This window comes from Chenopodium quinoa, unplaced genomic scaffold (assembly GCF_001683475.1).
Source record: "Chenopodium quinoa cultivar QQ74 unplaced genomic scaffold, ASM168347v1, whole genome shotgun sequence".
NCBI classification, from domain to species: domain Eukaryota; kingdom Viridiplantae; phylum Streptophyta; class Magnoliopsida; order Caryophyllales; family Amaranthaceae; genus Chenopodium; species Chenopodium quinoa.
In genome coordinates this window covers 1,948,114-1,962,847 of record NW_018742651.1, presented here as the reverse complement: position 1 = coordinate 1,962,847, position 14,734 = coordinate 1,948,114, and the positions used below count along the sequence as shown (strand labels likewise).

Sequence of the window (14,734 nt, the reverse complement as noted above, 5' to 3'; positions counted from 1 at the left end):
AAGATGATTCTATTATTTTTTTAAGGCAATAACAAATATGAAGTATTTCTTTATTGAATAATTATGTCAAAAAATAAAAGTTCTTGGGTGGACCAGAAATGTCACGTGCCAAACCCACCAAGCAGCAAAACACACTCCCAGCCCACTAACCCTTAATCCCGTAAAACCCCAAACAAAAGAAAGCGTTGAAATCTCTTTCCTGCTACTTCATCATCAACGCCATTAACAACTTCATCTCAGAGCTCGAATTTTTTTTCTCTCTCCCTCTAATCAATTCTAGGGTTTATAATTTCTCCATCATCAATCAATTTCTGCAAAATTCATGACAAATTCTTCTATACAATCAATCGAAATTGATCTAAATCGAAATATGTAGGACACTGTAGAAAACTTCGATATTAATGTCATCAATTTCGATCTGAACGATGAAGCTCAAATTGTAAGCAACTATGAAGGTAAGAATTATAAAAATCTGATCATCTATTTGTATTTGATTTTGATCAAATTGTGCAAATTAAGCGATTATGCAATTGCAATTGTTTGTTCGGAAAATTAAATTAGGCATTTAGGTATTATTTCGTATTATTTGTAACCAATTGTATGTAATTTATGTCAATTGAAAATTATATAGGGTTACTATAGTTGGAGATGACATGCAAATCAAGTTTTAAGTAATATAGTTACCTTTAGTGATAGTATAGTTCCTTTTCAAAAAAAAAAACAAGTGATAAAGCAGGCAGATTAGTATAGTATTCTAATACCTTATAAACAGAGACCTAAAGCCTCCTTCTCGAAGCTTGTTGCCGTGTGAAATATAATTGGTAGCTTGCTCTACTACACCAAAGGCGACTTTTTGTTGTTAAAGCTTTCTTGTTCACCTTTGCTTGTATCAAGATTTCCTGTGATCAACAGATAAAAAATCAAGAAAATGAAACGCTTAAATCTTTTAAATACTAATTATTATGATATAGTGTCTTTTATGATTGACATAGTATTGAGATATTATCGTATAATTAGGAAGATTTGGTAGAATATTTCCATATACTTATCTTCTATATTTTAGTTAATTTCCTAAGATATCTTTGTAACTCTATATATTCCCATGGAGGATTAATGAGAAGGCAAGCAATTCTACTCTAATTATTTTCTATTCCTCTCTAATTTATCATGGTATCAAGAGCGGGTTTAATTTAAGCCATTTTTTTTAATCAACGATGGCCGGTGATGATGTACCACCGCCACCACCACCTCCAACTAAAATCGAACCCAATTCCCCATATTATCTTGGCCCTCAAGATCGCCCTGGCGATTACATTACACCCACTCGGCTTAAGGGAGACAACTATGACGAGTGGGCGGCTGGCTCTGGAGGCTCGGAGAAAATTCGAGTTCCTTGATGGATCGATTACAGAGCCAAAACCACCATGTACTAAGTCCGATTGGACAGCTCTCAATGCAATGTTGATTTCGTGGGTGTCTAACACCATCAATCCAGAGGTTAAATCCTCTATTTCAAAATTCAGAGAAATTAAACCCTTTTGGGATCATCTCAAGAAGCGCTACGCTCAAACCAATGGGCCTTGTATCCAGCAATTACGAGCATCCCTAGCCAAGTGCGAACAAACCAAGTCGATGCCGGTCTCGGTCTATTATGGCAAATTACACGCAATTTGGCAGGAGCTGGATCACCACGAGCCCTTGATATCCTGTTCGTGTTGCTCTTCCTGTACAGCAGGGAGTCTTCATGAGCAACGAAGAGAACAATCTCGCTTGCATGATTTTTTAATGGGCTTGTATTCTGATTTTTATTCTTCTTTTCGGACTAATATTTTGTCACAGGAACCATTTCCGAGCCTTGACAGAGCATATCAGCTCGTGGTGCAGGACGAGCGTGTCCGTACTGCTCGACAGGAGGTTGCGTCTGCTCCCACAGACGCTCTTGGTTTTGCAGTTAAGGCCAGCCCTAGCAGTGGGCGTGGCGTCTCTGATCGCTCCTGTTCTCACTGTAAGAAGACGGGGCACGATTTGTCAAGTTGTTGGTTCAAATCGCCGTGTCCTCACTGCAACAAAAAGGGGAATGACCCTCGTTATTGCTATGAGGTTACAGGTTATCCTCCGGGGTGGATTTCTCGGCCACGTGACAAACCTGCTGGCCAAGGAAGAGGAGGGCCGAGAGCAAATGCTGCCACAGCAGGGGGTGAAAATACTCCTCTAGGGTCGGCTTTCACAACGGAGCAATGGAAGGCCCTTTCGGGTTTTATTGGTAACACTAATATTCCTGAAAATCGTCTTCATGGTAAGTTTGATGATTCTTGTTGGATTATTGATACCGGAGCAACTCATCATGTTACCGGACATCAATCTTGGTTGTTTAACACTAGTTATATTGAATGTCCCGTTGGTTTACCAAATGGTGAAAGTGTGCTTGCTACGTTGGAAGGATCGGTTAAATTATCCGACCAAATTACTATTTCTGGAGTTCTTTTTGTACCTCATCTTAATTGCAATTTACTTTCCGTTACTCAACTCAGTGATCAATTAAATGTTGTTGTCCAATTTAATTCTTATATGTGTGCTATACAGGACCAACTGAAGCAGCTGATTGGAACGGGAATTAGGCGAGACGGACTGTATTATTTCTTTGGCAAAACGGATGTGGTGCAACGTGTGTCAGTGGTGGAGGCGACGTCAGATTTGGAGCTTTGGCATAGAAGAATGGGGCATCCTTCGGAGAAAGTAGTTAAGTTACTTCCGCATATTAGCAATAATAAGAGTAGTTTAAATAACAGTTGTGAAGTATGTTTTCGTGCTAAACACTCTAGAGATACTTTTCCTTTGAGTGAAAATAAGACTTCTAGAATTTTTGAGAAAATACATTGTGATTTATGGGGTCCATATAGACATGTGTCGTCGTGTGGGGCTCGTTATTTTTTTACTATTGTTGATGATTATTCAAGGGCTGTTTGGATTTATTTATTGATTGATAAAACCGAAGTTTTTCAGATGTTTATGACCATTGTTGCTATGGTGGAAAGGCAATTTAATCAAACAATTAAAATTGTTCAAAGTGATAATGGGACCGAATTTAATTGCTTGAATGATTTTTTTGTTGCCACTGGCATAATTTTTCAAACCTCTTGTGTGGGAACCCCTCAACAAAACGGAAGAGTGGAACGAAAACACAAACATATTCTTAATGTTGGGAGGGCCCTGAGATTCCAAGCTAAATTACCTATTTATTTTTGGGGCGAATGTGTTTTGGCCGCTGTACACTTAATAAACCGAACTCCAACACCTCTTCTCCAAAATAAAACTCCATTCGAAATCCTTTTCAATAAAACCCCTTCTTTTGATGCTATTCGTACCTTCGGTTGTTTGTGTTTTGCCCATAATCAAAAGACTAAGGGCGATAAGTTTGCTAGTCGGACTCGCAAGTGTGTTTTTTTGGGTTATCCTTTTGGGAAGAAGGGGTGGAGGTTGTATGATCTTGAAACAAAAGAATTTTTGGTGTCTCGAGATGTTAAATTTGTGGAAAATATTTTTCCTTTTGCTTGTCCGAATGATGTGAATATTGACTTGGGATTGCATGAAGTTTCGGATGCTATACACTTTGATTTTGCGGATTTTGATACAAGTAATGCTTGTGATGTTTTTGGGTATAATAATGGGGAGGTACCCATGACAGGGGGGCCCTTGAAGAACCCCAGCCAACTGCCGCAGGCACCCCGCACCACCAGCAGCATTTCAGCACTGTTGTACCCGCTGGAAATGCTGCGGGTGATGGGCTGTCCTCGCCTTCACAGCACTCTAGCACTGCCACTTCTTCTGGACAGGCTGCGGATGATGGGGGAGGGTAGTCTCTGCCGCATAACAGCAGCGCCGACACTCTGCAGCAGCCCACTGACCCCACTAGCACCACACCGTCCGTACAGGAGCCTGCTATGGGCCGCGGATTTCGGGATAAAATCCCGTCTGTTTTGCTCCGTGATTATGTTACTCACTCTGTTTTTGCCAAAAGTCCGTCTCCGTCCTCCAATCAGTCTTCAGGTACTCCGTATCCTTTAGCACATTATATACATTGTGACAATTTTTCTATGAGTTATCGGAAGTTTATTTCAGCTGTTGCTCATACCAAGGATCCAACAAGTTTCAAAGAAGCTATGCAATCTGAAGGATGGCGTAAGTCTATGAATGAAGAAATTCGGGCCTTGGAGAATAATGGTACGTGGACTTTGGAGCCTCTTCCCCCGGGTAAAAAGGCTCTAGGCAGTCAATGGGTCTATAAGACCAAGTTTCTTTCTAATGGAGAGGTGGAACGCCTCAAATCTCGTTTGGTGGTTTTTGGGAATCATCAGAAAGCAGGTGTAGATTATGATGAAACTTTTGCTCCGGTAGCTAAAATGACAACGGTTCGCACTGTACTTGCCATTGCAGCCGCAAAGAATTGGGAAATTCATCAAATGGATGTTCACAATGCTTTTCTTCATGGTGATTTGGATGAAGAAGTCTACATGAAGCTCCCTCCCGGTTTTCAGAATTCGGATCCTACTTTGGTTTGCAGATTGCGAAAGTCACTCTATGGTTTGAAGCAAGCTCCTAGATGTTGGTTTGCCAAACTTACCACAGCCTTAAAACAGTATGGTTTCAAACAATCTTACTCTGATTATTCTTTATTCACTCATACTACTCGAGATACTCAGATTACAGTTTTAGTGTATGTCGATGATTTGATTATTTCTGGGAATGATTCCGCTGCATTGACTGTTTTTAAGGCTTATTTGAGTGATTGTTTTAAGATGAAGGATCTTGGTCCTTTGAAATATTTTTTGGGCATTGAAGTGGCACGTAGCTCTGCAGGTTTATTTTTATGTCAGCGCAAATATACTCTGGATATTATTTCTGAGACAGGTTTATTAGGAGCAAAGCCTAATGGTTTTCCAATGGAGCAAAACCACAGATTGGGATTAGCCACAGGTGCTTTTCTCACTGATCCAGAATCTTACAGACGTCTTGTTGGTCGTCTGATCTATCTTACTGTTACACGCCCTGACTTGGCGTATTTGGTTCATATTCTGTCTCAGTTTATGCAGCAACCTCGTAGTGAACACTGGGATGCAGCTATGAGGGTGGTTCGATATCTGAAAGGGACTCCCGGACAAGGTATTTTATTGAGCTCTGATTGTGACTTAAATCTGCAGGGTTGGTGTGATTCAGATTGGGCTACTTGCCCTCTGACTCGACGATCTCTCTCTGGTTGGCTTGTTTTTCTTGGAAAATCTCCAATTTCATGGAAAACTAAAAAGCAACCAACTGTTTCTTTCTCTTCTTCTGAGGCCGAGTATAGGTCCATGTCTTCATGTTCTAAAGAGCTAAAATGGGTGAAGGGCTTACTGTTCAGTCTTGGAGTACAACATCCAAAGGCAATTAAATTATTTTGTGATAATGAAGCAGCTCTGCATATCGCAAAGAATCCTGTTTTTCATGAACGAACAAAGCACATTGAGATTGATTGTCACTTTGTTCGTGATGCTATTACTGACGGATGGTTGTCTACATCTCATGTTTCGACTTCTTCACAGCTTGCTGATATTTTTACAAAGGCTCTTGGGAAAACACAATTTGATAATCTTTTGTCCAAGTTGGGCACTTTTGATCCCCATGCTCCAACTTGAGGGGGGGTATTGAGATATTATCGTATAATTAGGAAGATTTGGTAGAATATTTCCATATACTTATCTTCTATATTTTAGTTAATTTCCTAAGATATCTTTGTAACTCTATATATTCCCATGGAGGATTAATGAGAAGGCAAGCAATTCTACTCTAATTATTTTCTATTGCTCTCTAATTTATCACATAGTAACTTTAATTTTGAGATATATAAATTTTGGAATAGTAACCTTTTTTTATAATATAGTGATCTTTATTTCTAAATAGTAATGTTTATTTGAGTAGCCCTATATTGTCAGTTTTTCACCATTAATTAACATATAGTCCTTTATTTTGATATAGTAACCTTTATATTTGGAATAGTAGCCCTATTAATGATATAATTGTCTTTGTGTAACACTATATAGTGACCCTTTCATCTCATAAAGTCACCCTTCTTAAAATATAGTAACTCTTTTATTTGTTATACTTACCGTTTTAAAAAGCATAATCACCCTTAGCTGCATTAAATTACCATATCAGAGTTACCCTTTTTAATACATAGTGACCTTTTTTTTGTCATATAAATACCTTTTTAGCATATAATTCAATATTTATGATAATATTATGCTCTTAGACTACTTTCAAAGTTTCAATCTTCATCTATTCCCTTTGTTCAGACTCTTCAAAGCATATATTGGCTCAGCGTGGAGATAACAATTGATAGAATGGATTGTCAATGCTTAAATGTTTGGTGCTACCCTTTTTATTATAACTAATGTGTTGTTATGCCTAATAGCTCAAATGGTCGAGCACTGTGTAATTTCACAGTAGATGTAGGTTCAAATCCTACATAGGCTATTGGTTGTATTATGTGAAAAGTCAGCTTTATTAATAGAATTTGAGTATCTTATCATCATATGTTATCTTCATTATACTACAATATAGGATAACAATGCAAGTTAAATAGTTATTTATGCACTTTGATGCTAACAAGCTACTACATACAATGACCAAAACACAACTCACAAATGATAGCAACACACAAGTATTGTTGTAGCATAGGCTATGTGGGACTTGAACCCACACCATGTACATTATTGTACATTACTCTACCCTTTGAGCTAATAGCCTATATTTATATATACATGGACAACCCTTCAATCTGTCCCTTGGTAGCTTAACAAAATATTGAAATAAAAGAACATCTTGTCGACAATAACATAAGAATGACCATGAGTCTGTGACACCCTTAAAACAAAGTATCTTAGTCATAGACAACATTAATTATTGTCAAACTGTTTAGGGTGAATGACCATATTCTTTAAATTGAAAGTATTAACTAGATAACTCTGCTTGACAATTTTCAAACCTAAACCCTATAGAAGTTCAAGTTCTTAAAACAAAGGGAGCATATAGACCTCACCTTATTATTTGCATAATGGTCATCTAATATGCATCGTGACCCTTAAATAAACTAAACAACCTTATTCATATACATAGTAATTCTTTTTGGAATCATAGTTGCTCTATTATAACTAAGGAGTAAATAAACACTTTGATTAAAAAGAGTTGCTACATCACAAGATTTTATATGAAGAATTCATCACCTATATGCATAATTGGCTTATAATTCAGTCATGAAATTATTATGCCTATGAATGAGAACAATGTAAGCTAAAATTTCCATGATGGATTGTCGATCTTGGGCTTCCCGTTTTCTTTATTGTAGTATCAAGCATGTGTATCTTTAGTAAAGACTTTACAGAGGCATATATATTAGTTTTATATAAATGATAATAATTTTGCTCTACTTTTAGTATACATGAAACTTTTGTATTTGAGTGAAGCTTCTACGGGCTTTCATAGGGGTTGATTATTGCCTCGTACTCTATAAAACATGCAACTATTAGCAGATTTTGATTAGTACCCTGCTATTGATTTTTCTCTAGTTAATCTGGTTGTAGTGATGGTACTCAAGAGACAATTTGGTGAGGAGGCAAGTGACAATTCATCACTTAACAATAGCTCCCAAAGCCAGAAATGAAAATGGAAGAAATGAAGCTTGGAAGAGAGAGAAAGTTCTTAGAAGAGAGAGAAAGGGTGAGGTGCGCTTTTGACGAGAGAAAGAAAAGGAAATAAATGGTTGTATTAATTTGTTTGTAAGAAACTGGTAGTAAGGAGGAAGTAATCACGTGATAAATTTGGTCCGATCAGGTTTATTTAAGAATTTGTAGTAAAAAAAAAGGTGAAATCTTCAATAATCAAGTACCAAATATTTTTTTTACACGGTTTAAACCATCAATACAAAACCCTTGTAATTCTAACACTTATTTTTTCTGGCTATAAGCACACAAAATTTTAGAAACATTTAGACTAAAAATATTAATTTTAAAAAAAATAAAAGAAAAATAAATATCAACGCAAATATTGCCAAATTGCACTATTGGATACGGAGTAGCAATTTTTTATTTCACACGGTTCAAATCATCGTTACAAAAGCCTTGTATTTCTAACAGTCATTTTAAAAATAAAATAAAATTAAAAAAATTTTTTTTTAAAAAAAAAAAAAAAAAACTAAAAGCTCGACGCATTCAAGAAATCAAAGAAACCTGTAATTGACTAGTATCTAAACTCCTAAATATCAATCTTTCGGACCAATAAGTATCTCATCTCATAGATCGAAATATGAGAAATAAATAAAATAGTATATATAATACATGAATAAAATTCTTACAAGGACATATTTAAACTAATGAACAAATTTGATGAATGAAAAATAACAGTATCCGAACACTAGGCTCGGCGGCTATCTTAGAGATGCATCTTTACGTGGCGGCTCGACTCATCATACATACTGCTCTTTGCGGGCACTTCTTTAAGGATTTTAGTTTCTTAAGTATGTTTGATTTGTGACTTGAAATCAAGGGCTTGGTAATACACTTTTGAAATTTGTGTCTAACAATTCATATATATTTTCCGGGTTCATTCATTGAGGGATAAACGATGGTAAACTTCGCCAACTTCATTGAACTCATGGTTGTAGCTGGAAAATACTAGCTTGGAAAATTAAAAACGATCAAGAAAGAAAGGAAAAGTAATTATGATAATGGAGAAAATAAAATGATCAAATGTAAAAAAGAAGATTTTGTAAGGTTACTTGGGGTTGGGGCCAGTGTAAAATTTATTGGATAACAAATAAATAAATCTAGAAAGATCTAATACAATATTAACTGCTTATTATCTTATTACCAGTGATTTTAAATTCCTTATTACTAGCGATTTAATAAAACGTGTGATTTTATAAAACGTGTGAATAATATTTTTTTTATTTATTTGCATTTTTTTTATTTATTTATTTTTTATTTGTTTAGCATGGTTATGTTGGGGGTGTTAGAGCACTTCTAACCAGCTTTCATTATCTAGTTATAAGTAATTTTATATATTTTTTTTTTCCTTTGGACTTCTTTTCAAAGATATATACATACATGATAATAATAAATATTAATTGAGTAATAAAATAAAGGAGAAGATCATCACACGGTTAACTTACATCCTAACTTCTTAATTTAATTGTCACACATTTTATTGTGACCTGAACCGGTGGCGATTCTAGGAATTGCTAGTTATGGGTTTGGACTCTCCAAACAAATATAGGAAATCAAATGCCATAATTCAAAATAAAATTTGCATTAATTAATTTACTAATTTAGGTGTGCACAATACATGTTAATTACAAAATAAAATAAAATAAAATAAAATAAATTACAATTAAACTCGACTTTCTACAATTTTGGCCGATTATGACATACATTCTTTTAAAAAATACTCTAAGTCTTTCACGCCAAACTTTAAAACACAATGTTAGACTATATACATACGAGTATTATGATATAATAATACAATATTAACTGCTTAATATCTTATTACTAGTGATTTTAACTTCTTTATTACTAGTGATTTTATAAAAACGTGTGAATAATACTTTTTGGTTTTGTTTTTGCGTGTTATGTTAGTCTGACCAGCTTTCATTATCTAGTGATTTTACATTTTTTTTTTCCTTGGACTACTTTTCAAAGATATATACATACTGGATAATAATAAAAATATTAATTATGAAAAGAAAATCTATTAACCTATACTAAAAGCAAATAATTTTATGGCACTTGTTCTAAAAAAGGAAAATGAGACTCTAGTAAAAGGACGGAGGGAGTAGTAATTATATAGTAGAAGAAGTTTCCTTGAAAAAAAAAGTGAATAATATTTTTATGCATGAATTTTATGAATTATATAAAAATATTTTTAAAAGAAAATTCTCAAAGATTAAGTAATTATATGGGGCAAAATTCTCAAAGATAGGCATATCCATCTACAGAATGTAAAAGATCATTACTTATTTTATATGGTTAATTAAGGCAATTATTATTATGTAATGATCTCTTAAAAAAAAGTTTTATAAAATGAGGTTATTTTTTTAAATAAAAAAAATAAAGCTAGGAATAATCACTATTAATAAAGATATACATATACATTTATACTCACTTTGAATATTAAACCAGGCTAAAAATATACATATATAGGAGAATTATTACTGAATAATAATTAAAAAAAATACAAAGGAGATAATAACTATTAGTGAATTAAATAAGTTGTTTTTGGAGGTGGTAAAACTCAAAATTTCCTTTTATTAATTTCTTACATAAAAACATGATTAATTGACTAATACGGAGTACTTAACATTAATCTATTAAAAAAAAACAATAGTAATTCCTACCTAAAAACATTAATCTACTTAAAACCATGATTTTAGACACCACTTTTGATACTCCGAGACTTAGCCAGAGAAATCATAATTTTAGGCAGCACTTGTTCTAAAAAAAAAGAAAAAACCGAACGCATAACCCCGAATTAAAATAATTATAGGAAAAAAATATGAGAAATATGATACATTAATAAAATTCATATGTGCACATAAACTAATATAATGAACAAATTTGATTAATGAAAATTAACAGTATGTTTAAATAACATCTATTACCGAAATTATTAAATTCATATGTATCTATTGTAAGCAAAATTCCAAACGAAATACATTTGTATTCTTGAATCTTGATGACCTTGTTCCATTCGCTACAATTGAAAAAGTATTAGAACACTACGCTCAGCAACGGCCTTAGAGAACGACACCTTCGGCAACCTTTAACACAGCAGCAATGAAGTACCGGAGGCCTTGGTGATCAACTGCGTCTTCGTTCTTTGTGAGCACTTCTTTAAAGATTTAAGTCTTTTAAGTATGTTTGGTAATACTCTTTTGAGTTTGTGTTAGAATTTTTGAACTAGGAGTTTTTAGGGTATTTGGATTTTGTGTAGAAGAAATCAAGGGTTTGGTTATGTGTTTGGAATTTGTAAAGAAAGATGTAGGTAAATTCACAAATTTTGTAGCTCGTATAATATTTCCGGGCTCATCGAATGATGGATAAACAATGGTGACTTTGGCTAGCTTCATGGATTTCATTGTATCTAGAAAGCTTTTACAAGTCGTAGGAAAAAAAATTAGGTGGAGGGAAATAATGGAGTAAGGAAAAGTAAGAATAGAGAACAAAATCAAATGGTCATTGTAATAGTTTTATCACATTTATAACATTTAGGTTATACGGATTATTCTTTGGGGCCAAGTTACTATAAAGATTATTTATATATAATTTTTCTTGAAAAATAATATTTATATTTTACATTTTATTTTAGGAAATAAACATAAAATTCTTATCTAAAAATAAAGTTAAAAAATTGGATAATTCTATTTTATATTTAATAATGAGATTATTTTAATAAAATAAAGATATTGATAATGTTTGAAATAACAAATACTATTAGTGGAAATTGGTAGATACTTGAAAATATGCACAACTACTCCCGGTAAAAATTAGCTATATATATTTTTTTCTTTTGAAGCAAGTAATTAGTTATAATTTTTATTATTAACTAGGGTGGCTAACGCTCACGATGCACGTGTCATATCTAGCCATGTTCAGAGACCCTTCCAATAGTAGAAATTAATGAGGGAAAATATCTAAACATATATTTTTAGTCAATTAATACAACTAAGTAAATAAACATATTAGAGGTTATACTCTATTCATAATAGTTAAATCATTAATTAACACAAGGGAAAAGTTTAGATACAATTAATATCATATAAAGAGGGGATTATCGGTAAACTAACATTTTGAGGATACAACTGTCCTCACACTATTTATTAGCAACAACTTTTGGGTGCAGCATGCCACACCATGCGGCAGGGGTTACCCGAGTTTTTTTTGTTAGAGATTACCTGAGTTTTTCAATCAGGGGTTACTTGAGTTTTTCAATCAGGGGCTACTTGACTTTTTCAGTCAGGGTTACTTGAGTTACCCGGTCAAGGGTTACTTGAGTTACTCGGTCAGGGATTACATGAGGTGTTCGGGCAGGGGTTAATCGAGGGGTTCACTCGGTTAAGCGTTACTCAGTCAGGGGTTACTCAAGTTTCTCTGTCAGGGGTTACTTGGTTTCTTAATCAGGCCGCATACAATTAACAGTGACCCGAGTAACTCCCGATCGAGAAACTCGGGTAATCCCGACAACTCGAGTAACCTTTGACCGAGAAACTCAAGTAACCACGGAAACTCGAGTAACCCCTGACCAAGAAACTCAAGTAATCCTGAAAAACTCAAGTAACACCTGACCAAAAAACTCAAGTAACCTCGAATACTCAAGTAACCCTGACCGATAAACTCAAGTAACCCATGTCGCACGGTACAACAGGCCGCATATAAAAAAAATTTATTTATAAGTGTTTTCATTCTCATACTTATTATAATGTTGGGATTTACTTATATGTTAATTATTAAAAACCCGATTTATACTTTTAGTTACTAATAGTTTTTTTTGGAGCTGTCACTATTAATGCAAGAGGATAGCTTGTTATATACCGTCGAGTGTACTATACACCCATGATTATTTTGTTATCATTTTGATGAATGTTTTTTTTTATTTAATCATCGAACACTACGTACTTGAATCCGGGAAAATAACGACAGTTTTTATGTGACATCTAGAAAAACTGTCGTAAATTTTAATTTTACTACGGTTTTAAAAGTTGTCATAATATTACAATTGTTTTTTAAACCGTCGTTAAGTTACGACAATTTTTGGCCAATAAAACTGTCGCAATAGACATTAAATATTGTGATAAAAAATTAAATTTTTATGACAGTCATACGTTGCAATTTACGACGGTTTTTAAAACTGTCGCAATCAATGTTACAAGGTACGTGGTTCGATACGAAACGTGGTACGGAAACGGATACGTGATACGCTACCCATGATGAATCCGGTACGATTGGGTACGAAATAAATAACTTAATAAAATATATGGGTGATTTTTATTAAAAAGATTTTGATTTGGAAAACACTAGTAGAAAAATACAATAAGGCACCCCCATAAAGGCACCGGTTCAGGCCAAACCGGTGCCCTAAACCGGCCCAAAATTGGGCGCAATTTTACACAAATAGAAAAGGCACCGGTTCAGCCTAAACCGGTGCCAAAAATAAAACGGACACCGGTTTGAACTGGTGCCTTTACGGACTGGTTCCTTTAAATATTAAAAATAAAACCGCCCTTATAACTCCCCCAACCCTAAGTAATTTCGCCCGTGTTCTCTCTCCTCTCCTCCTCTTTAGCGTCGCCGTTTTCCTTCAATCCTTCATTTATCTTTCTAGATCTCCTCCTCCTTTCTATTATCACTCGAAAACCACCAACAAATTCGAAGACAACAACATGCAACACGGATTTTGAGGTTTTTTAATCGAATTTAATAGTTTTTTTTTCGATTTTGATTTTTTTTTTAATTTCAAACTCTTCTTTCAATTGATTTTGATTTTTTTTTTCAGCGATTTCTCGATTTTTTTTTTACGATTTTAATTTTTTTTTCTGAGTTTTTGATTTTTCTTTTGATTTCAATTTTTTTCGATTTCAACTATTTCGATTTCTGGGTGTTTTCGATTTGTGGATTTCTCTGGGTTAATTTTTTTGATTTCGATTTTGATTTTTTTTTTCTATTTCTGGGTTTTTTTTTTTCGATTTCGATTGTTTTTTTTTTTCGATTTTGATTTTGTTTTTCGATTTCTGGGTTAATTTTCGGTTACAATAATCGATTTTGGGTTAATGCATGCGTTTTTGGGTTTGTTCTGGGTTTGTTGATTTTTTTTACTTGATTTAGATCCGTTAAAGATGCAAGATTTGTTCTGGGTTTGTTGTTCTGGGTTCTTCTGGGTTTGTTTTGGGATTTTCTTTTTTATTTTTCGATTTAAATTCGAAATTTTTTTATTTTCTGAGTTTTTTTTTTTCAGATTTTCGATTTTGGTTTTTAATTTCTGGGTTCAATTTTGGTTTTTAAATGATGTTCTGGGTTTTTTTTTTCTCTTATCAACTGATTTTCTTTTTTATTTTTCGATTTTTTTATTTTATTCGATTTAAATTCGAAATTCTTTAATTTTTTTTGGGTTTAATTTTTTTGGAAGCTTAATTATATTAATCGTTTTTTTTTCTTTAATTGGTGCAGGTATCTTGAGTTAGATCTTAAAGGGAAGAATCAAGATGCAAGAATATTGAGTTTATTTTTTTAATAAATATTGTAATTTTTTTTTATATGTTGTAATTGAACTGCTACTGTATTGATCTATATTGTAAAATTGTTTTGATTATATATTGTAAATTTTTTATTATGTTGATTGAAATTCGATCTATATTTTGATGTTCTAAATAATTTAATTCGATTTTTAATTGTTTGATGTTCTAAAATAAAAAAAAAACAAAAAAAAATTTATAATATTTGGCACTTTTGGCACCGGTGAACAATTCCACATTTTTTTTAAACCCATTTTTGGCACCGGTTAACCGATGCCAATTTCAAGTTTTGGCACCGGTTTGAACCGGTGCCTTTTTAAACCCCTTTTTGGCACCCCTCACATTTGGAACGGAACCCTAGCCGCCACCCTATGTATTACTGTGTAAAACAGAAGAGAGGAGAGAGGAGAGAGAAAAAAC

At 33.7% G+C, this 14,734-nt stretch overlaps 1 protein-coding gene across 1 annotated transcript; it reads left to right on the top strand.

Annotated features, from left to right (window-relative positions):
* Positions 1-467: 467 nt before the first annotated feature.
* LOC110722099 lies at positions 468-3,004 on the top strand. Its single transcript, XM_021901336.1, has 2 exons — positions 468-2,296; positions 2,584-3,004. Exons 1-2 carry the CDS (start codon positions 1,225-1,227, stop codon positions 2,616-2,618), a joined length of 1,107 nt encoding a protein of 368 aa, XP_021757028.1. The 5' UTR covers positions 468-1,224; the 3' UTR covers positions 2,619-3,004.
* The last annotated feature ends 11,730 nt before the right edge of the window (positions 3,005-14,734 follow it).

Excerpts from the sequence above, each read along its gene's own strand:
- LOC110722099 (XM_021901336.1), top strand. The coding sequence starts at position 1,225 with ATGATGTACCACCGCCACCACCACCTCCAACTAAAATCGAACCCAATT. Across the intron at positions 2,297-2,583 it reads TCCTGAAAATCGTCTTCATG|GACCAACTGAAGCAGCTGAT; the intron begins GTAAGTTTGATG and ends TGTGCTATACAG.